The sequence below is a fragment of the Orycteropus afer genome, unplaced genomic scaffold, assembly GCF_000298275.1.
Source record: "Orycteropus afer afer isolate SDZICR_OR568_19922 unplaced genomic scaffold, OryAfe1.0 scaffold00052, whole genome shotgun sequence".
NCBI lineage: Eukaryota > Metazoa > Chordata > Mammalia > Tubulidentata > Orycteropodidae > Orycteropus > Orycteropus afer.
This window is the reverse complement of record NW_006921639.1, coordinates 3,607,705-3,630,473: the sequence shown is the minus strand read 5'-3', so window position 1 is coordinate 3,630,473 and position 22,769 is coordinate 3,607,705. Positions and strand designations below refer to the sequence as shown.

At 42.4% G+C, this 22,769-nt stretch overlaps 1 protein-coding gene across 1 annotated transcript in view; it reads right to left on the bottom strand.

Annotated features, from left to right (window-relative positions):
- Positions 1-22,769, bottom strand: part of WDFY4 (WDFY family member 4) — a 532,480-nt gene that overhangs the window by 29,924 nt on the left and 479,787 nt on the right. The window contains exons 51-56 of the mRNA XM_042780664.1: positions 14,321-14,474; positions 11,771-11,862; positions 7,786-7,998; positions 4,745-4,892; positions 2,405-2,568; positions 1,321-1,479 (exon numbers count right to left, since the gene is read on the bottom strand). Coding sequence (XP_042636598.1) covers positions 1,321-1,479; positions 2,405-2,568; positions 4,745-4,892; positions 7,786-7,998; positions 11,771-11,862; positions 14,321-14,474 — 930 coding nt within the window. The remainder of the gene's footprint in view (positions 1-1,320; positions 1,480-2,404; positions 2,569-4,744; positions 4,893-7,785; positions 7,999-11,770; positions 11,863-14,320; positions 14,475-22,769) is intronic.

The window sequence follows — 22,769 nt, the reverse complement described above, 5'->3', positions numbered from 1 at the left end:
CACACCTGTGGTTTCCAGCCAAAGTACAGGCATGTGAGTTAAACATTTACATCAAGTAGACACACGCCCTGGAGAGAACAATCATGGGAGAAGTAAGGGCTGCTTATGCACAGGGAGATAGCTCAGGGTGCAGAAGAGTATGGAGGGATGGACACTGGGAAGAGGTAACTGTGGGGAGGAAGTGGTAGGGGAGCTGTTGCATTGTAAATTTTGGTCAATGACATGAGACAAACTATATGTGCACTGCTGTATGAAAAGTGAATTTACTCTGTAAATCTTCACCCAAATCAAAATAAAATTAAAAACAAAACAAAACAAAACAAAAAAAACTCTGCCTGGTCCTGTGTCACCCCCATAGTTTGTGGATAGCTTGTGGATCAGACTGTTGTGATCCATAGGGTTTTCACTGGTTGATTTTTGGAAATAAATCACCAGGCCTTTCTTTCTAGTATGTCTTTGTCTGGAAGCTCTGCTGAAATCAGTTCAGTATCATAGCAACATTCAAACTTTTACTGACAGATGAGTGGTGGCTGGGCATGAGGTGCAAAATTAATGTGCAGGGAGACCCTGGAGCATTTTGAGGGTTAAGTAAAGAGTAAGTACCACTATGGTTATTATCAGGAGAGGTGGTGTTTCATGAGGTAGGACAAGAGTGAGTTCCTTGCCTCCTGATCTGTCATTTGTTCTATTGCTACACACCTACCTACATTCTAAGTCAGTCTTTCATTTTCTGTTATATGATCCTGGATGAGCCACTTCCCTTCTTTGTGCCTCCCTCACTAATAAAGCAGGGATAAAAATAGTATCTATTTTGTAGGGCTACTGAGAAGGTAAAGGAGCCATAGTAATGCAATAGTTAAGCACTTAGGTGCTAACTGAAAGATTGGTGGTTAAAACTCACTAGCCACTCCACGGGCGAAAGATGTAGCAATTGGCTTCTGTAAGGATTATAGCCTTGGAAACTTTATAGTGTAGTTCTACTCTGTCCTACAGGTTCACTATGAGTCAGAATTGACTTGATGGCAACAGGTTAACCTATTGGGCTGAGAGGGTACAATGAGGGAATCCATTCTCAGGTCAATGTTTAGCTATTACTGACAGATGAGTTCAGCTCATGGCAAATACTCAAAAATATTATATGGTGCATGGCCCCCACACGTGTAAGGGAGCAGCTGAAGGTGGCATGGAATCTCTCATCTTGGGAGAGACACCTGCTCTGTGTTCTTGTCAAAGAATGAAGGCAGTGTCCCCCAGCCCTCTCCAAGCCTATGTGTGCCTGCCCTTTGGCCCTCACTACTCTCCTTTGACCAAGTGCCGTACCTGCCTAAGGCGCAAGCCTTTGGCCTGGCCTTTGACCATGCAGAGCTCCCACACACACACCACAGTGCTGGTTCCTGAGGTGACGACCATCGTGGCAGATGGGCACACAGCACACAGGCAGCGGCCCCACACAGCCAGGTTCTCAAACTTCATCAGGACCTGTGGGGACAGGTGGAGCAGGACAGAGTGACCCAAGCAAGTGTGCAGGCCACTGTCCTGCCTGGTGTGCACTGGGTCAGGTTCTGGTGATATAACCCATGCCTGGGTAGGGAGGTCTGGTGGCATAGTGGATAAGGCATTTGGCTGCTAACCAGAAGGTCAGTGGTTCAAACTCCCCAGCCTCTCTGCAGAAGGAAGATGGGGCAATCTAATTTTGTAAAGATTTACAGCCTTGGAAATCCAATGGGGGTCACTAAGAGTCAGAACTGACTTGATGGTTGTGAGTTTGGTTTTTTTTGAGAGGTCAGAGATGGCTCTCAGGATGAGGTAGCATCAGGTCTGGTCTTGATGACTGCCTCCTGAATATGATAGGGAAGGTGTGGAAGAGCAAGAACTAAGTGGGCCAGGACCTGGTCTGATGTTATATGGTGGGCTGAGAGGTAGGAAGTGTTAGGGGAGGCTGGGGAGGTAAAGAGGGACCACATTGGACAGGCAGAGACAATGTGGGGGTGGGGGACTACAGAAACACTGGACACGGTACCCAGATGGGGCCTTGTGGAATGCTTGGTATCTGTTCTCTAGATGAGGACTGGGTAGGAAAAACCCTCAGGATGTCCCCCAGGCTAAGTGAGAGTCTGGGAGGACTTGATGTAAGCACGTAACCAGCCAGCAAGAAGATACTCTCTGGAAGTGGGAGTGTTAAATGCTAACTTGTAGGTGTGACTCATTGAAACATGACTTTGGGATAAAGGCCTTTGCCACATGTGTGTCTCAGGAATAGGGCTGGGTACAGCGACATAGAGCAAGTGGAGCATGGGGCAGCTGTCCCTGCCTTGGGCTATGGATCCTCTTACCACCTCTGCCTCCACCCAGAAAAGCACCGAGGGTCCTGAGGGCTGCCCTCTTCCCCTGGCAGCCATCTTACCTTGTCAGAGCCATAGGTACCCAGGCAGCAACTGAAGTCATCAAAGCCCCAACTGAAGGTCCTGTTCCAGAGGTTAGGCATCAGCACCTTGTTCTTCTCTACAGCCAGGATGGTCTTCTCAGTAGAGATGATGTGGCCAATGGCTCCCTTGGGGGATTCTGAGCCTAAAGAGAAGAGGTACATATCTATAGCCAGTTAGTATGGTGGAACTCATGTGCCCAGATGCATACCCACTCTAGCTGGGCCCTAACCAGGAGACAGAAGCCTCGAAATGGCAGATTGAACTTGACCAAGCCCTTCCCTTGGCTAGTGGCAGCTCACTAGGACCTCTTTCTCAGGGGTGCATGAACCCCTCCCAGGGGTCATGTCCCCAAAGGCCCTTTACCCCCCTTAGAGTTCTTGGTCTTGGGTTCCTCCACTGACTTGGGCACCCACATTGAATGTGTGGCCATACAGGTCCTCATTGTCTCCTATGACAGCAAAGGAAGAGGAGACTGAGTTGCCAGGGCAGGTGGCACAAAGCCAGAGGGACCCTTACAGGACCCCATTCTTCTTACCCTTGACCAGGCCAGCTGCTCCTGCACTAAATGCAAGGGTGGCCTGCGGCAGATCAACACTCCTGCCCTTTCACCAGTTCCATTCTCTGAAAGTCATTCCTGGAGCCAGGACCCAAGTAGACAGCCTTTGTTTTTTCAGGCAAGCCCCTTTGCCTTGTGGTTGTGCCCCCTTTGTGGATATGATGACACCTTCTCACAGGGCTGGTATGAGGATTGACAGAGAGGGCAGGTGTGTGGGGCACCCAGAGCTGAGCCTGTTCTCTGAGAGACTCCAAAAATGGAGGCTGCCCTGCTTTTGTGAAGTAACCCACACAACATGGTGGGGGATGGTTTCCTTCTTCCCAGACCTGTGCCAAGTGATGTGGGAGAAACAATAATATCCTCCTAACACCATCCTACTCAGGATGCAGAGATCAAGCTCCAAAAGTATGACTATGGGGCATCCCCTCTCCTATAAAGTAAGAACAGCTGGGTTCCTTAGAGCAGTGTCCAGCACGCTCAGGCAACTTCAGCATCTGTAAGGTTTCTGTCCGCACTCTGGCTTTTTGCCACCGTCATAGATACTACCTCATATCACTGACACAACAAGCCTGAAAATGTGGGTACTGCTTTCCTCACATTACAAATGAGGAAACTGAGTCTAGGGAAGGTTCAGTGAGTCACCTAGTACCATCAGGGGTGGGGGTGAGTTAAGAGCTGTACCTGGTCATTCTGAACTGGCACTGGAGCTCTCGTATTGCTACTGATGTAGTTTGTCCTCTCCCTTGACTGCTGCTCAAAGATGGCAGGGCCATACCTGACTCCCTCAGGTTTTAAATGTATCTGGAGATACCTACCTCAGGGGTAAATGGATGCATGGTTCCAGAGCCTGGAATAACAGCCCCATAACCAGAAGGGTTGGGGTGCAATGTGGAAATTCAAGGAAAGAAAAGGACAAACTAACTTCTCTCCAACAAGCTTGACCTTATATTCCTTAGGATCAGCAGCTCATCCCCACTAAGTGGTATTTCCCAGGGTGACATGGCCATCAGACTTCACATACATGACCCTGGGAGCAAGCCCTGCCAGCCCTTCTGCTCCCAACGGGTGACTGCCCCCATCTGGCTGGAGGGACCCTCTTCTGTTGACCTTTGGCCATTTTAGGGTCTCTCTTTGCTTTGTGGCAGTTAATGAAGCCACTGAAGTTGTAGTCAGAAAGACATAGATCAGTAATGTTTATAGAATGTTGGTCATGTACTGGGCACTACATGTGGATGATCTCATTTTGCCCGATTCTGGTGCCCAGAGGCTTACAGAGCCTCAGTTCCTTGCCCAGGGTCACACAGCTAAGACACAGTAGGGCTGGGACTTACACAATCTTTCTGACCTAGCAACCATGCTCAGAACTGAGGGCTCTACAGCCTGCTAAATCCTGAGGAGCCACCATAACCATAGGTATTACCCAAGGTGCATAGATGGACCTCTCAGGAGACTTGGAGGCTTCCCATTTGTCTTTGGGTATGAGAAGTGTGTGTGTCTGTGTTTGTGTGTGCATGTGTGTGTGTGTGTACATGCACACATGCACTTGTATGAGAGAGAGACAGACATGTTGAAGTTGTTCCAACAGAGGTGGGTCCTAAAGTCCCTCCAAGAATAGAAGCCTCCAGATTCCTACCCAACTGAAGGTACAGCCATTCCAAATCAGAATGCAACCCTTTCCTCAGGTCTGTGCTCATGAGTCTCCAGTTCACCGAAGGGACGACCCTGTGGACAGGGTACCTAACCAGCAAGGTCAGGCTCTCACCTTTGACTGTCACTGGGAAGGGCTTCAGAGACTGTAGGCTGTAGAAAAATGGCTGGGGATGGCCCAGAAGGCTTGTGGGTGTATTCACATCTTTTCCAGGTGATGGCTTTCCTATGGCAGTCCTGGTTGGGTGGGGTTTGGTGAAGAGCTGGAGGGGCAAGAGGACAGATACATACCATACAGATAATTAAGGGACCAACACCCAGGAGAAGAGTCCTCCTGGTGTGCAGTCCTCCTGCATAGTAACTCTTAGTGCTCACTGGGTGGGGTTTGTCCAGAGGGAAGGGAGCATAAACACAGTACAGACAGGGATCTGAGGCTGAGAGAGAGGCAGCTCCTTCCCCAGGTCACACAGCACATAGTTGGCAGAGATAGCCTTCTGGGTCAAAGTTGTATCCTTCCCCTCCCTGAAGCTGGTTAGGAAGAGGATGACCTAGTTTAGGATCTCTGTACTTGGGAAAGCCATCTTACTTATCACTGAGTCACAGGGGCTCTCTTCCATCCCTAGATCACATAAGTTTCTTCATTTGCTTAAACTATTACTCATATTTTTTCCCTTCCCTTACAATCTCTCTGCAGTCTTGTCCACCTAGCCATAAATACAGAATTATTTCAAAGCATCCATTCAAATATTCTGAAGAATACAGGCAAACCTCATTAATGATCTTTCTTATCCTCATTTGCTCAGATCTCTGCCTCAATCGACCCTAATGCTAGCCTTTTGGCATATCTGGGGAAAGCATGAAGCCCATGCACCTGGCTGAGTTCTTGTTGCTGTACTAGAGAATGCAGCTGCTGACCGCTCTAGCTCTCTGCTCCCTCTTCTCAAACAGTGGCTTTCTCCATCCATCGGAACATTTCCCAGATCCCAGACAGAGACACCCACATGGCTCACTGAAGAGAGGAGCTGGACCTGCTAGACCTAGGGCAGAGGTGGGGTTCCTGGGAAGCCAGAGGACTCACACCTATGCTCTGTGCCTGTGCTCAGAGCAGCCTGGGCCCATCACTCAGTATTTGATCAAACACTGGACTAGTAAAACTGGGTGGTTATTAACCCAAACAGAAACCACAACAATACTTTTTAAGTGATCATTGAATAAAGGACATTCATCCTGGCAGAGTCTGACTACAGCTTCTTCAGGCTGAGCCCCTGTAAAGGCTTTACACAGGCACAGCCCCCTTATGGAACAGTGCTCTCTCGAGCAATTTACTCACGTCTTCATACTGGGTCACTTTGGGAATTGCAACTCTGATGACTTCTTAAAAATATTTTAAAGAAATGCAAAGGGTGTATCATTAAGTAAAATCAAAATATAAACTTGTGTGTGTCCCAAAATTGCACTGATGTAAAAAGACTTTTGCTTATGGACAAGGACTGTGAATACTCAAACATGGCACAGAGGGATAGTGGTGGCCAATACTTTGAGTTGTTTTATTGTTTTATTTCTATCTTTATATTTAAATTAAAGAAATGAAACCTTTAAGCTACCTAAGCTCCTTTCCTAAATTCTCTTCTTTCCACAAAGCCTGCCCTAGATAAGCCTACCTTGGTCTGTGCTGTCCATTCTTCAGGTCTCCTTTATACCCTCTCACAGTCCCTACATCATGAATTGACCAAATCTGAGCACACAATTTGAGGTCAGGTTGCAAAGGAGCTGTGCTCTTCAGGGCACCTGTGGGGAAGAACCCCACAGGGAAGAACCTGGCCCAGGACTGCTCTAGAAGGATTGGCTGGGCTTACACACTCACCTCCCAGCAAGACTCCTAACTACTCAGACTGGAACTATAACCCGTGGGGCCATGCTTCTGAATGAAGATGGCTATGTGCAGGAATAAAACATCTTCACAACAAACCGAAGTTTGGGGAACAATATGGTAGATGGGGTCAGTTGAGTAAGAGACTTTCATCAGGATGTCAGCAGGAATGCACAACCTCCAATCACTGAGTGACTACCTTTATGGCAGCAAATGACCCATGTGAGACACTTGCAATTTCACCAGGGGCCTAGGTCTAGAACTTAGGTGTCTTCACACCTATGGCAATGTAGTGCAGGCTTTGGCACTAACCAGATGGGACTAGAGCTCTGCTTCTTTCTTGCTAATAGTGCAATTATTATTGAACCTCTCTGAGCCTCAGTTTTCTATGTAAAAGGCAGAATAATTCATATACTCAGAACTGAGAAGAGTATTCAATGAATTAGTCACACTAATAAGTAACATTTATTAAATGCTAATTATATTTCACAGAGTTCTGGTGGCAGTGGTTAAGGCATTAAGGTACTAAACACAAGATCAGTGATTTTAACCTACAAGCTGCACCATGAGAGAAAGTTGAAGCAGTCTGTTGTCATCAAGATTTAGAGCCTTGGAAATCCTATGAGATAGTTGCACTCTGTCCTATAGAGTTTCTATGAGTAAGAATCAACTCAATAGAAGTGGGTTTAATCATATTTCACAGTCCCTATGTTGTGAAAATGGTTAATGCACTTGGCTGTTAACTGAAAGATGATAGGTTCCAGTCTACTAGTAGGTAACTCAGAAGAAAGGTCTGACAATCTACTTCTAAAAAATCAATCATTGCAAACCCTATGAAGAACAGTTCTACTACAACATGGAATTGCCATGAGTCAGAATCAACTATATGGCAACAGATTTTAATTATATATCAGATAATTTCAAGTACTTTATATGTCTTAACTCATTGGATTATCATATCAACCTTGTGTAGATGTATGTATGATAAAGTAAATAACATGTAGGGAACTTTTATCATAGTGCCTATCATATATGTGACAGAACATATATCATAGTGCTTAACACATATATTATCATTACCACTGATGATATCATCATCTTCATCATTATCAAGTGGTAATTGAAGGCTAAGCTCTAACATTTAAGGCATAACAATATAATTGGAGAATATTTTGCCTCTCCAGTCTTCTCTCTTGCCCCTATCCCAGGAGAAAATGTTATTATACTCTCCCCAAATTCATGCTGTACACACTTGTTTAGATAGCAAGACAAGTGACATGCTGTACCTGTTTGGGCACTTGTCCAAAGTTGCTAATAAAGCCCAGGATTGTGCTCTTGATCAGAGGATCTCCAATGCTGCTGAGGTCCATCTTTTCACCATAGAAGTAGGGGTGGAAGGTGTTAACAGCGTCCACTGCAGCTGGGCCTTGCTGCTTGTATCCAAAAATGAGGTCTATCCAGTGGTGAAGGTTGGCACTGACAAAGTCACTTTCCAGAGCCTGGAACCAAGACCCAAGAGCATGAAAATCACAGGTCTCTCCCAGGCTTGGGCTCCTTCCACACATACTACAAGGAGGTATGTACTCCAGGATGCTGCTCTGCATGGGAAAGAAGAGTGGTGGTCCCTTCACTTGACTGGGTCCCAGCAGGGAGACATGCTAGCTGACAGAGGGTCACCCCAATTCTTGCTCCACCTAATGGCAAAACCCATCCCACCATCCTTGTTCATCCATCTCAGAAAATAACCATGAAATTTAGAATATCTAAATAGTGTTGGTCTGAGAGTGTTATATAAACTAAGTGGGCAGGAAGAAAATTAATCCTTGGATCTCTGATGAGATCTGACATGAGAAAATGGGAGAGCTGATTCAGACCATAGAGTATGGGGAGGTGAGACTGAGTGCAGTGGTTAGGGAAGCAAGCTCTGGAGTGATTGCCTCAATTTGAATCTGAGTTCAAGTTTCTGAATAGCTCTACTCAGTTTCCGCATCTATAAAATGTGGAAATAATCATGGGTTTATGTGAAGCCTGAGTCTTGTATATATCTGGTGCACAACAGGCTCTAGGCATGTGTTAAGAAGCAAGCAATGGTTTGGTGTTTTATATTTGCTTTCTCTTCCATTAACACAGTTTTTTTTTTTTTTTTTCTTGACAAGTGTAGTTAACTCTGTTTCTGAGCCATGCTTGGGTGTGTTTTCTAACCTACTTTCATAGCTCCCCATTGCCAGACCTCAGAACCTCCCAGGGAAATCCAGCCTCCCACTTCACTCAACCCAAATACCAAACCAATTGTCATTGAGTCAATTCTGGCTCATGGTGACCCCTTGTGTGTCAGAATAGAACTGTGCTCCATAGGGTTTTCAGTGACAGGCTTTTCAGAAGTAGAGCACCAGGCCTTACTTCTGAGGTTCTTCTGGGTGGATTTGTCTTTCCAACCTTTTGGTTAGCAGCCAAGCATGTTAACAATTTGCACCCAGGGACTCCTTACTTCACTCAGATACCTAGAAAACTATTAACATTTAGTGTGGGACACTTCCTATATCATCACTGGAAGGGAAAGAATAGAATCCTAGGGAATGTCAATTTCACTCACTGAGAAACCTCTGTCCATCCAGGACACCTAAGGGCTAGTGTATAATGACCTTGAGGAACATTTTATGTACAATGAAACCAAATACAATGAGGCCACACTGTCCCCAGGTGGGAGGATGGGAGATTTTCAGATTCAGCCCTGAGCCTTGCTCTGAGCTTACTGCCTCCATTTGGGGCCTAACCCTTCCCTGACTTGGGAAAATGACTCCCATTGGAAGCTAAGGATATCTTTTTATAACTAAAGGTGACATCTAATAGGAAATAGGAGCTCTGGTAGCGCAGTGCCTAAGGCACTTGACTGCTAACCAGAAGGCTGGCAGTTCAAATCCACCAGCCACTCCTCAGAAAGAAGGTTGGGCAATCTACTTCCATAGTAATACCACCTCGTAAACCCAAGGAAGGGTCGCTATGAGTGGGGGTCGACTTAATGGCACATAGCAAGCAATAGGAAATAGGAGTTTAGTAAAGTAGTTCAAACATGGTTGATCCTCCAGATACAAGTCAGATGGGGTGGCATTGACTCAGATTAGGGCACCTAGGTTGGCAATATTTCTTAACAGTAGCCACACATGTGCAAGAGATAATGTGGGACAGAGCCTACACTTCTTATTCCACTTGGGAGATGTCACCCATTTCTAAGGATCAGAACCCAAGTGCAGGCCTAGGTTTTTTGGAGATTCCTACTCTACCATTCTCACTGACATAAGTTGTTCATTTCTTTGTACACTCCAGCCTGGATTTCACTATCTTCACTCCACAAAAAGAACTCTCGCCACTGTTCTCATCACCATATAGTTGCCCTAGATCACATACATCCCTAATCTGTCTCTCATGGCATCATATGTCCCTCTTTTGTAGCACCTTTCTTGGTTTCAATTTCTCTATTATTTTGGGAGTGGTATTTTATTAGTCTGAAGGTTGGGCAATCCTACTTCCGTAGTGATACTGCCTCGGAAACCCAAGGAGGGGTCGCTATGAGTCAGGGCCAACTTGATGGCAAATAACAACAACAACAACATTTTATTAGTCTATTTCTTCAAGTAGCTCATAGGTACTTGCAGTGAGGCTTGCCTAGATATTCCAGGCCTAGGGTGAATCTTTCTCAGAACATCTTCAGTAGAGTTCTATTGCCTGGAGGTCAAGTTCATCTTCGCCTACATATTCAAGACCACTGGCATGTGGTAGGAATAACTGTTGTCAGGGCAAAAATAAGTAAAGGAAGAATTTTCTCCTTGCATAGGGAATGGACAGAGAAAAAGTCACAGGTTTCTTGTCATTTTTTATATTTGCCCCACCCTTATTTTTTCTTTTCTTCATAGGTATAATTTGTATCTAAAAAGTACTCCATCTTTAAATGTACAGTTCAATGTGTCCTGATAATTGCATTGTTGTTGTTGTTGTTGTTATGTGCCGTCGAGTCGGCCCCGACTCATAGCGACCCCTCCTTGGGTTTCCGAGGCAGTATCACTACGGAAGTAGGATTGCCCAACCTTCCTTCCGAGGAGTGGAAGGAAGGTTGGGCAATCCTACTTCCGTAGTGATACTGCCTCGGAAACCCAAGGAGGGGTCATTAGTAACCACTAATCTGTTTTCTATCCCTACAGTTTTACCTTTTCTAGACTGTCACATAAATGATATCATGTATAATGTAGCTTTTGTTTAGAGCTTCTTTTGCTTAGGATAATGCTTTTGAGATTCAGCCATGATGCTTTGTGTATCATTAATTTGTTCATTTTATTACAGAGTAGTATTCCAATGCTGCATGTAGATGCACCATTCATTTATCTTTCCATTCACCAGTTGCTGAACATTTTTATTATTATTATTATTTAATTTTTGACTAGTATGACTAAAACTGATGAATCCTTGTGTAAAACTTCTTTATGTGGATATATTTTCATTTATTTTGGATAAATATCTAGAAGTGGAATCACTGGGTGATATGCAAATGTATCTTTAACTGTGTAAGAAATTACCAAATTGTTTTTGAGAGATGGCTGCACTATTTTGCTCTTACCACCAGTAATGTATGAAAAATTCCAATTGCTCCACATTTTTACCAATACTTGATTTTACCAGTCTTTTAATTTTAGCCATTCTTGTGGATGTTTAGTTGTATTTCATTGTGGTTTTAATGTATATTTTGATAAGGACTAATGATGCTGAACATCTTTTCATGTGCTTATCTTACCTAACCCAGGTATTTGATCCAGAATAAATGTCCCAAAAAAACCTCTGCTTTCATGGGTTAAAAGCCAAGTCCTCCCCAGTCTTGCCAAAATCTTTGGCCAGTAGAAGCCTCTCAGGACCTCCAACCCCTCTTTGGTCTATCCTTGGCAGGATGGAGTGGCCTGGTATATAGAGTTGGCTATGGCACTAACTTGTCCTCCAGGAGATCCAAGAAGAATATAATCTTGCCTTACTCAATGATTCCCACAATAAACCGGCTCAAAGGCAAACCTTATGGAGATCTTGAAAGAGTCCAGACCCAAGCCTGACAGCTAAGGAACAGACTCTAGTCACATTTCTAAGCTCTACAGTCACAAGGGCCTGAAAAGTGCTTGTCATGAACCCTCCATTTACATAGAAAGCTTCCATGGGGATTTAGGTGAGACTGAGGTTCATATCGGGACACCTTCTCTTGGACCAGGGGCTCCAGAATGACCCAGTTTGACTCACCTGTCTATGCAGGCTGATGAATTTCCGAGGGTCTCCATCAGCCCAGGGAGGGAGCTGCACATCCCCTAGCACTGTCCCATCCTGCATGCAGCCTGAGTGGGATGAGAAACAGTATGGCTTTTGATAAATGGAAGCATGAGTTATCTGGGAATTAGGAGATGCAAACACCGTGCTGTCCAGGACAGCTGAGTAACAGATCAGATCAGAGTGTGAGCTGTGTTCTGCTCGGGTCACACTGCTCAGGCCAGAACATCCATGCTGCCTGTAAGATCCATGTTCATCTCCCTGGAACACCCTTATTCAGCGGTTATGTCATTGCCTCACCCTCCTTGCTTCCCAGGAAGTGTTAATTCTTGACTCACTATTTATAAAAAACTATTATAGTTTAATATCATAGTATCATCACTGTTTGTATAGCTTCCTCCCACTGTGCAATGTCTGCTCATCTGGGTGCTTGTATCATTCAGTTTTGTTGAATAAATAAATGAAGGAGGAAATAAAAGTTTTAAACATCAGCTAGATTATTTAAATAAAAAATCAAACCAAAAAACCAAACCCACTGCCATCAAGGCAATTCTGACTCAAAGCAACCCTAAAGGGCAAAATAGAACTTCCCCAAAGAATTTCCAAGACAGAAAATCTTCACAAGAGTGAACTGCCGCACCTTTCTTCTTCAGAGCAGCTGTTGTTGTTGTTAGGTGCTGTTGAGTCAGACCTGACTCATAGTGACCCTTCCTTGGGTTTCCGAGGCAGTATCACTACGGAAGTAGATTGCTCCATCTTCCTTCTGAGGAGTGGCTGGTGGGTTTGAACCACCAGCCTTCTGGTTAGCAGTCAAGTGCTAGTGGGTTCAAATTGCTGACCTTTCAGTTAGCAGCTGAGTGCTTAATCACTGCTCCACCATAGTTCCTTTCTAGATTATTTACAAATATAATAATCAACATCCTTTATTTTAGTACAAAGAACCTTTTCTGTTTGCTTACTTGCTTTTTTGTGTTTTCCCTTCTAATCTATAAATCCCATGAGAACAGAACCCATATCAGTGTTGTTAACTTCTATGCCAAGTACATCATAAGTGGTCATCAAATCTCTCCTGAATGCCTGAATAACCTCCATTCTCTGTATGTGCTGTCATTTCACAGCTATGCCACTCATCTTTTCCAGAGATAACCCCAACTTAACTTCCAAACTCATGTGTCTTTTCCTCTGGAACTTTTCCTGATCCACCAAGCTAGTGAGCTGCCCCTCCTCTTGGCTTCCAGGGTTTCTGAATTACTTCTTTCATGGTGCTGACCACATATTGTGGTAACTGTCCTTTTATATTTGTCTAGCTCTCATCCTTGATACAAATGAGACATCTGAGGATATGGACACTCCCAAAGGCAGCCTGGCCAAGATCTTGGAATCAGATTCATTGGGCAGGGGCTTGGCAGGGAATGCATCTGTTTTAAACACTCCATGTGTCCAGGGCTAAAAATCTTGGTTCAACAAGAATGCTATGGCTGGCTCAGGGAGCATGACTCTGTGTTCTGTTTGAGAGAGGAAGGAGCTACCGAAGGAGGGGGAGCTCTGGGTGATGAGGCTCATTTCCTCCCAGGCCAATGCCTGAGACTGCCTCCTGCCTCCAGATAGAGAGTTTGTCCAACCCCTGCCCCAGGCTCCAGCCACACTCATGAGTCACCCTGACTTGGTCTCACAGATATTTTCAGTGGAGACTCCCAAGGTGGCCACATAGTTACTAGCAAACCTGCCGCTATGACTTCCTGGTCTTTTTCTGTTCCTCTTCTAAAGCACCAGCAAATCATAGCTCACCCCTCAGTTGGGCCTGAAGTACAGGAAAGAGGAGGAGCCCATCTGTGTTTTCACAACTCTCCTTGGGTGCCACGCAGCATTACGCTTTAAGAAAGCCTGCTTTCCATGCTCTTCTCAGAGTCCAGACTAACTCCTCTTTGCTTTATCCTGGAGGAAAATAGGGCCCAGAAAAGGGCAGAGACTTGCCCAAAGTCACACAGCAGGGCAGCATCAGACTGAGCTATTAGCAATGTCCTTTCTTGCTGGCCACTTGTTTGATGCAGACCTTGAGCCTAGGAACACTCAGAAGAAAGATCATTGGGGTACCATGACTGAGAGTTCTTCTAGTGTCCTGGGGTCTGGTGTCCTTCTACAGCTCTGGCTTTCCATCTTGGTGCTACCACTCAGAGGTAGCCTCACATCAACTGCATTTGATCCTCTGAGAGGCCTATCTGCTGATTTGTTTAGCAAAGGCATCAGTAAGGTTGACAGAAAGCTGATAGAGGAAGAGGCCTGATATTTACCTGCCCTATCCTAGCCTCAGGAGCTCTGGTAGCATAGTGGCTAAAGCACTTGACTGCTAACCAGAAGGCTGGTGGTTCAAACCCACCAGCCACTCCTCGGAAGGAAGGTTGGGCAATCCTACTTCCGTAGTGATACTGCCTCGGAAACCCAAGGAGGGGTCGCTATGAGTCGGGGCCGACTCGACGGCACATAACAACAACAACAATCCTAGCCTCACCCAGGCCATCCACTTACCAAACTCCACTGCATTACAGTTTGTTAGGAACTCAGGCAGGTAGAAGAACTCTGGGGTCAGTTCCCTGACGTCACTCATGTTCTCTCTGGAGGCAGACTCCCATGCATTTTTCACACTATGGAACATTCTATCTGCCACATCAAAGCTTCCACCCTGTGAGGAAAAGGAGCTAGGATGATTATCAGCATGGGCTTGAGCCCTCAGACTGGACGAGCATAGTTTGCATGGGCATTTGTTTATCCATCCATTCATTTATCCATTCCTTGTGCCATTTTTACAGAGGGTTATACTTTCATAAACATATAATTATTTACTCATTTACATACTCATCTATCAATCCATGCATGTGTGAGATCATTACTTCATGCATTTATTTACTTAATTACTCTCTGAAACTTACATCATAATGCATAAATAATATCTTTTAATCCTGACAGTGGTTGCATTAGGTAGGAACTGCTGTTTCCATTTTGCAGAGGAGAAAACTGAAGTTCCTGGAAGTTTAGTGGTCAAGGCAATAAATGGCAGACCTAGGATCAGACCCACTGAGGAAACTCCAAAGCCATGTTTTGGCCTTTGTACCAGCTTACCATGGGAATTATGGGATAAAGCAAGTTCAGATGTAAATGGATCTAGGCAAACTTCATCTATTGTGTGTGGCCATAGGGATTCAACTATTTCTAAGAGGGGAGAGGATGCCACACACATGAGGTGGCCACACTTGGGAATCCTACTGGGAAAGGCCTGACCAATAATTTTCCTGGTGAGACAGAGGATCAAGTGAGATCCTTAGGTCATTTTCTACCTTTGGGTTCTCAACAAAACTCAATGCATGGGAAGCTTAAACATGTGGGTTTTCTCCAACATTGCTTTGCTCTTGGTTGAAACTAGGTGATGATGTCCACCAACAAATTCAAATTGAAATGGAAGTCAAATGAGTCTAAATAAATCTATACCTAACGAGGCACTCATTGAAGCATATTAAGAGCTCTGTGTATTTAATCTGCAGACAGAGCATTTCGTCTGCTGGAGATTGATGCCTTCTCATTGTCCTTTCTTCCTTTTGCAGCTTTTATGAGTGCTGATGGTAATCTCCTGAGAAGCAATATGATTTGGTAATAAAAAGATTACCTGTATTAAATAAAAATAATATATACATAGGAAATATTGTTAGTGCTACAAATCTGGTTAAAGATATTACCACAAAGAAAAATGTTATTTTTTTCACAGCTGTCTAACGCATTTTAGCAAAAGTAATATCTTTAAAACTTAAGCGTGTATTATTTATAAAGGAAGCAATAACTGATTTTCCTATTTCCTATATTAATAAATGTATTTGCATACATTTGTTTAAAAATTAATGAGATTTTTTCCTCTGCAATACAAAGGAAAATGCCAAATTCCCTAGAAGAGAAAGTAGAGCTGCTTTGTTACTTATATAGTAAGTCTGCGGGTTGACATAAATTCTGGTGGCTGTCAGCAATGAGTGCTAGCTAAAGCTTGATTCTCAGTAGTGGAAGGAAAGAGAAAGGGAAAAGAAGATCAAATGGAGAAAAGGAGAAGAAGAAAGAAGCAGAGAGGCATCAATCATTAAGGTTTACAAAGTACGTATATAAGAAAGCCCAAAACAAAAAGAAATCAAACAACAGTAAAAGTAAGTCTAGTGATTAGAAGAAAACAAAAGCAGAATTATTGAACCAAGATCTATCCCTAAGCATGTTCTCGAGATATTTTTTTTTTCAATTTTCTTTTTTTTTTAAATTGTGATTTGGGTGAAGATTTACAGAGCAATTCACTTTCTATACAGCAGTACACATATACTTTATCTCATGTCATTGACCACAGTTTACCACAATGCAACAGCTCCCCTCCCACTTCCTCCCCATAGTTACCTCTTTACAGTGTTCATCCCTCCATACACTCCTGCCCCCTGAGCTGTCTCCCTGTGCATAAGCAGCACTTCTTTCTCCTAAGATTGTTCTCTCCAAGGAATGTATCTACTTGAGGTAAATGTTTAACTCATATGCCTGTATTTTGCTTGGCTGGAAACCACAGGTGTGGGTTCAATCCCAGACCTGAAGGGCAGTTAGGGGCCATAGTCTCAGTGATTCCCCCAGGCTCTATTGGACCAGCAAACCTGGTCCCCACCTGTTTTTTTATTTCCTCCAAATGATTTTGAGTTTTGTTCCACATTGTTCTCCATCTCTATTAAGGATCTCCTACATAGATCCCCTTCCAAGTGGATTACAGTAGTAGCCGGACACCATCTAGTTCTTCTAGTCTTATAGTCACATAGGCTGCAGATCAGATGGTGTACCAGTCACTAGGACTAATTGTTTACATGAATTTTTATTTTCTTCATTCTTCTTTGCTCTGAACAAGGAGAGACCCATCATTGCATCTAGATGGCAGCTTGCTAGCTTTTAAGATTCCAGTCACTACTCGCCAAAGTAGGAGGTGGAACAATATTTTGTGTAGTATGTTATGCCAATTGAGCTTAACGTCCTCTGCGACTATGGTCCCAAGCCCACAAGTTCAACTACTTGGTCCCTCTGGGTAGCTGGCTGTGACCAAACAGTGTCACCTCTATTATACACCTGGGGATTCTGATCATTCACATAAACTTATAGGACCATTGTCTGCCAACCCTATACATGTTCCCGGATACACTCCCTCTCAAGATATTTTTGAATATCAAGAGTAATGAATCTTTTGTGTGTATAGACTAAAATAATAATATCAAACTATTATTATCATGAAAGAAACCACCTCTAATTGGCAGGTTTTCCCATGCCATGTTAAAACTAGAAGACAGTAAGCCAAAACTAGATAGTCTGAAGCAGAAGTTTACAGTCTTGGATTTTTGCTCATCACAAATATGTAAAGACACCAGAAAGATATTTTTAATATTTAAGGCCTCAGAAAAATAACTCTAGGTATCCTTCCTCAATTTAAATACTTGAAGGGTGTTTTTACTTTGGTCATATCATTAAGAAAGATGAATCACTAGAAAAGGATATCATGTTTAGTAAAGTAGAAGATCAGCAAAAATGAAGGCAACCCTCTGTAAGATGGACTGACATGGTGACTGTAACAATGGGATTAAACATACCCAAGATTGTGAGAATGGTGTAGGACCAGGTAATGTTTTATTCTGTTATATATGAGGTCATCATGAGTTAGAGACAACTCAATGGCAACTAACAATAACTATTTTAGTGATAGAATTCTCATCTTCCATGTGGGAGTCTAGGGTTCTGCACGTCATGTGCAGCCACCACCTGTCTGTGAATGGAGGCTTCAGTGTTGCTGTGATACTGAACAGGTTTCAACCTTCCAGACTAAGATAGACTAGAAAAAAGTGATCTGGTGATCTATCTCTGAAAATTAGCCAATGAAAACCCTATAGATCATAATTGTATGATCTGCAACTGATCATGGGATTGCTAAGAGTTGGGGCCAACTCAATAGCAGCTAACAACAACTATTTTCCTAAGAGATGAATAAAAATTAATAACAAAATAGTGGGGAAAGCAGTTGGCAAAAGCTCTTGTTGGACACCGACATGAGTTAAAATCAGAGAAATTCCATAATTATTGCATACCTGATGAAAATCGGAAACAAAATTGAAAGGAGTGCTCTATTTGTAAAATACTTGTTTCATTTGAGGACACAAATTCTATATGCACCAGAGTCCCTTCCATTTGTGGATCTGGATAAGCATTCAAAGTGCTACAATCCTAAACTCTTTTCACTATGGTAGAGAACACAGTTAAGTAACTGCACGTGCTCAAAGGCATTGCCGTCGAGTTAATTGCAACTAATAGTGATCCTGCAGGAAGAATAGAACTGCAGTATGGGGTTTCCAAGGCTGTAATCTTTACAAAAGCATACTGCTACATATTTCTTCTATGAAAATGGGTTCAAACCATCAGCCTTTCAGTTAGCAGCCAGTGTTTTAACCATTGTGCCACCAAGGCTCCTTGCATGTGCTCCAACCCACCGCCATCAAGTTGATTCTGAGTCATAGAGACCCTATAGGACAGAGAACTGCCCAATATGTTTTCCAAGGCTGTAGATCTTTATAGAAGCAAATTGCCTCATCTTTCTCCCACAGAGTATCTAGTGGGTTCAAACCACTGACTTTTTGGTTAGCAGTCAACTGTTTTAACCAATGCACTATGAGAACTACTGTATGTGCTCAAGGACACCCAAATGCACAGACATTTTTACAATATATGTTAGAATGTCTATTCTTCCTTCCAGGTGGGTCTTACCCAAATCAACCCACCATCACATCTAGATAAAGGGATTGGTTCCAAGAGCAAAGAGACAACCCAATTATTCTCACTGCAGACTTTTTATTCTCCACAGTAAATTTTAAAGTACTCTATACAAACAATTCATTCACAGGGCACTAGCTGCACATCAGTTGATCTAACTTGTCCTTTCTCCATGAAAGAGGCTGGGTGCATAACACCTCGACTTTGGAATCAGGAAGACTTAGTGTGAATTTCAGGGCCCACTCACATGTGTTATCAACTTGAGTTAATTTTTTAATCTCTTCAACCCCCATGCCCTCATCTGAAAATCTTGGATGGTTGTTGTGTGTGAAAGCAATAATATGTATGCATGTGTGTGCATGTGCATCTGTCTATGTGTGTGCATATGTGCATGTGTGTGTGTATTTCTCAGGTGCCTAATGCAGTTTTGCACACATTGTAAAAGTCAAGAAGCAGATCTAGCTGAGGGGAAATTCAAGCTTAACTCCAATCTCAGTGTACATGTGGGAGATAGTCATGTACTTAAGAGGAAAGACCAAGGGCAGAGGAGAAAAAGGAGACAGAAGTTATTGGAAGTGTAAGGAAAGGTATGAGGGAAATAAGGAGGGGTGGAGAGCCTCTAGTGACTGGGATAACTGGGAGGGGAGAGAAGTTTAAGCACCAGTGGGATGGTGTTATGGATTTAATAGTGTTCCCCAAAAATATGTGTTGTAATTCCTAATATCTATTCTTGTGGATGTAACCCTATATGAGAATAAGGACTCTACTATGTCAATAAGGCCATAACAGTGTAAAGAAGGCTCCAGGAATTGATGGAACACCAATTCAGATGCTTCAACAAATAGATGCAAAGCTGGAAGAGTTCATTTGTTTATGACTAGAAATTTGGAAGACAGCTACCTGGCCAACTTACTGGAAGAGATCCATATTTGTTTCCATTCCAAAGAAAAGTTATCCAAAAGAATACAGAAATTATTGAACAATATCATTAATGTCACATGCAAGTAAAATTTTACTGAAGATAATTCAAAAATGGTTGCAGGAATACATTGGCAATGAACTGTCATAAATTCAATCCAGATTCAGAAGAGGACATAGAATAAGAGATATCATTGTTGATGTCAGATGGATCTTGGCTGAAATACCAGGAAAATGTTCACCTGTGTTTTATTGACTATGCAAAGACATTTGACTGTTTGGATCATAACAAATTATGGATAACATTGCAAAGAATAGGAATTTCAGAACATTTCATTGTGCTCGTGAGAAGAAGCCTGTACATAGAACAAAAGGCAATGGTTTGAACAGAACAAGAGGATATTACATGGTTTAAAATCAGGAAAGATATGCATCAGGATTGTATCCTCTCATCATATATATTTAATCTGTGTGATGAGCAAATAATCCAGGAAGTTGGATGATATGAAGAAGGACACAGCATCAGGATTAGAAGAAGAATCATTAAAAATCTATGATATGCAGATGACACAACCTTGCTTGTGAAAGTGAGGAAGACTTGAAACAGTTGCTGGTGAAGATTAAAGACTTCATTATGGTTTACATTTTAGCATTAAAAAACCAAAGTTTTTCACAATTGGATCAATAAGCAATATCATGATAAATGGAGAAAAGATTGAAATTGTCAAGGATTTCATTTTACTTGAGTCCACAATCAATACTCACAGAAACAGCAGTCAAAAAAAAAAAAAAAATGATGTATTGTATTGGACAAATTTGCTGCAAAAGATGACTTTAGAGTTTTAAAAAGCAAAAAAGTCACTTTAGGATTAAGGTGCACTCTACTGAAGCCATAAGGAGTTCTGGTGGTGCAATGCCTAAGACATTTGACTGCTAATCAGAAGGTTGGTGGTACAAACCTACCACATGCTCTGCAAAAGGAAGATCAGGCAATCTACTGCTATAAAAATTTACCACCTCAGAAACCCAGTGGAGTCACTATGAGTCAGAATCAACTCAGTGACAGTAAGTTTAGTTTAGTTTTTGGTTTTTACCCAAGCCATGGCATTTTCAGTTGCCTCATATGCATGTGAAAGTTGTTAAATGAATAAGGAAGATTGAAAAGCATTGATGCCTTTCAAGAACTATTGATGCTTTTGAATAATGCTGTTGATAAATAATATTAAATATATTATTTATTAAATATATCCCATTTCCATGGACTTCAGAAGAATGAACAAATCCATATTGGAAAAAGTATAGTCAGAATGTTTCTTAGAAGCAAGGATGATGAGACTATCTCACGTACTTTGGATACGTTTTCAGGAGGGACCTTTCTCTGGATAACAATGTACTATTTGATAAAATAGAGAGTCAGCAAAGAAGAGGAAGATCCTCAATGAGATGCATTAATGCATCAATGGCTGCAACAGTGGCTGCAACAATGGCCTCAAACATGGTAACAATTGTGAGGATGGCACAGGACCAGGTAGTGTTTTGTTCTGCTGTACATAGGGTCACTATCAATGGGAAATAACTGGATGGCCCCTAACAACAACCCACAATTCATCTGTCAGTTTGTAATACCATGGGGGCTTGCATGTTGTGAGGCTGGAGGCTATGTCACTGGTATTCAAATACCAGCAGGGTCATCCATGGTGGACAGATTTCAGTGGAGCTTCCAGACTAAGACAGACTCAGAAGGAAGGGACTATACACTTCTCAAAGAACTGGCCAGTGGAAACCTTATGAATAGCAGTAAAATCGTGTCAGATACATTACTGGAAAACTTTATGAATAGCCCTGAAACATTGTCTAATATAATGCCAGAAGTTGAGCCCCTCAGTTAGGAAGACACTCAAAATACAACTGGGGAAGTGCTGCCTCTTCAAAGTAGAGTAGACCTTAATGACATGGATGGAGTAAAGCTACCATGACTTCCATTTGCTGATAGGTCACAACTCAAAATAGGAAGAAATAGCTGCAAATACCCACTAATAATTGGAACATGGAATGTACAAAGCATGAATCTGGGAAAATTGGAAGTTGACAAAAATGAAATGGAACACATAAAAATTGATATCTTAGGCATCAGCAGATGAAATGGACTGATTTTGGCCATTTGGAATCAGACAATCATATGGCCTACTATGCTGGGAATGACTAATTGAAGAGGAATGGCATGGTATTCATTGTCACAAAGAATGTCACAAAGAATGTCCTGAAATACAATGCTGTGAGTGATAGGACAATATCCATATGCCTACAAAGAAGACCAGTTAATACTACTATTATTCAAATTTACACACAAAACATTAAAGTCAAAGATGAGGAAAATGAAGATTATACCAATTTATGCAGTCTGAAATTGCCCAAACATCCAATCAAAATGTGTTGATTATTACGGGTAATTGAAACATGAAAGTTGGAAACAAAGAAGAATCACTAGTTGGAAAATGTGGCCTTGGTGATAGAAACTACTCTGGAGATCATATGATAGAATTTTGCAAGACCAATGACTTATTCATTGCAAATACTGTTTTTCAAAAACATAGACAGTAGCTGTACATGTGAACCTCACCAGATGGAATATATAGGAATCAGATCAACTACATTTGTGGAAAAAGTGATAGACAAGCTCAATATCTTCAGCCAAAACAACAAAGCCAAGAGCAGACTGTGGAACAGATCATCAATTGCTCATATGCAGGTTCAACTTGAAGCTGAAGACAAAAAAAACTCCACAAGAGACAAAATATGACCTTGATTATATCCCACCTGAATTTAGAGACCATCTGAAAAATAGATTTGACACATTGAATGCCAGTGACAAAAAAAAACAGATGAATTGTGGGATGACATCAAGAACATCATACACAAAGAAAGCAACAGGCCATTAAAAAGACAGGAAAAGAAGAAAAGACCAAGATGGATGTCAGAAGAGACTCTGAAACTTGTTCTTGAATGGTGAGTACCTAAAGCAAATGGAAGAAATGACAAGATAAAAGAGCTGAGGAGAAGATTTCAAAGAGCTGCTTGAGAAGACAAAGTCAATTATTATAATGACATGTACATAGATCTGGAGTTAGAAAACTAAAAGGGAAGAACATGCTTGGCATTTCTTAAGCTGAAAGAATGAAGAAAAAAATCAAGCCTCAAGTTGCAATACTTAAAGATTCTATGGGAAAAATATTGAATGATGCAGGAA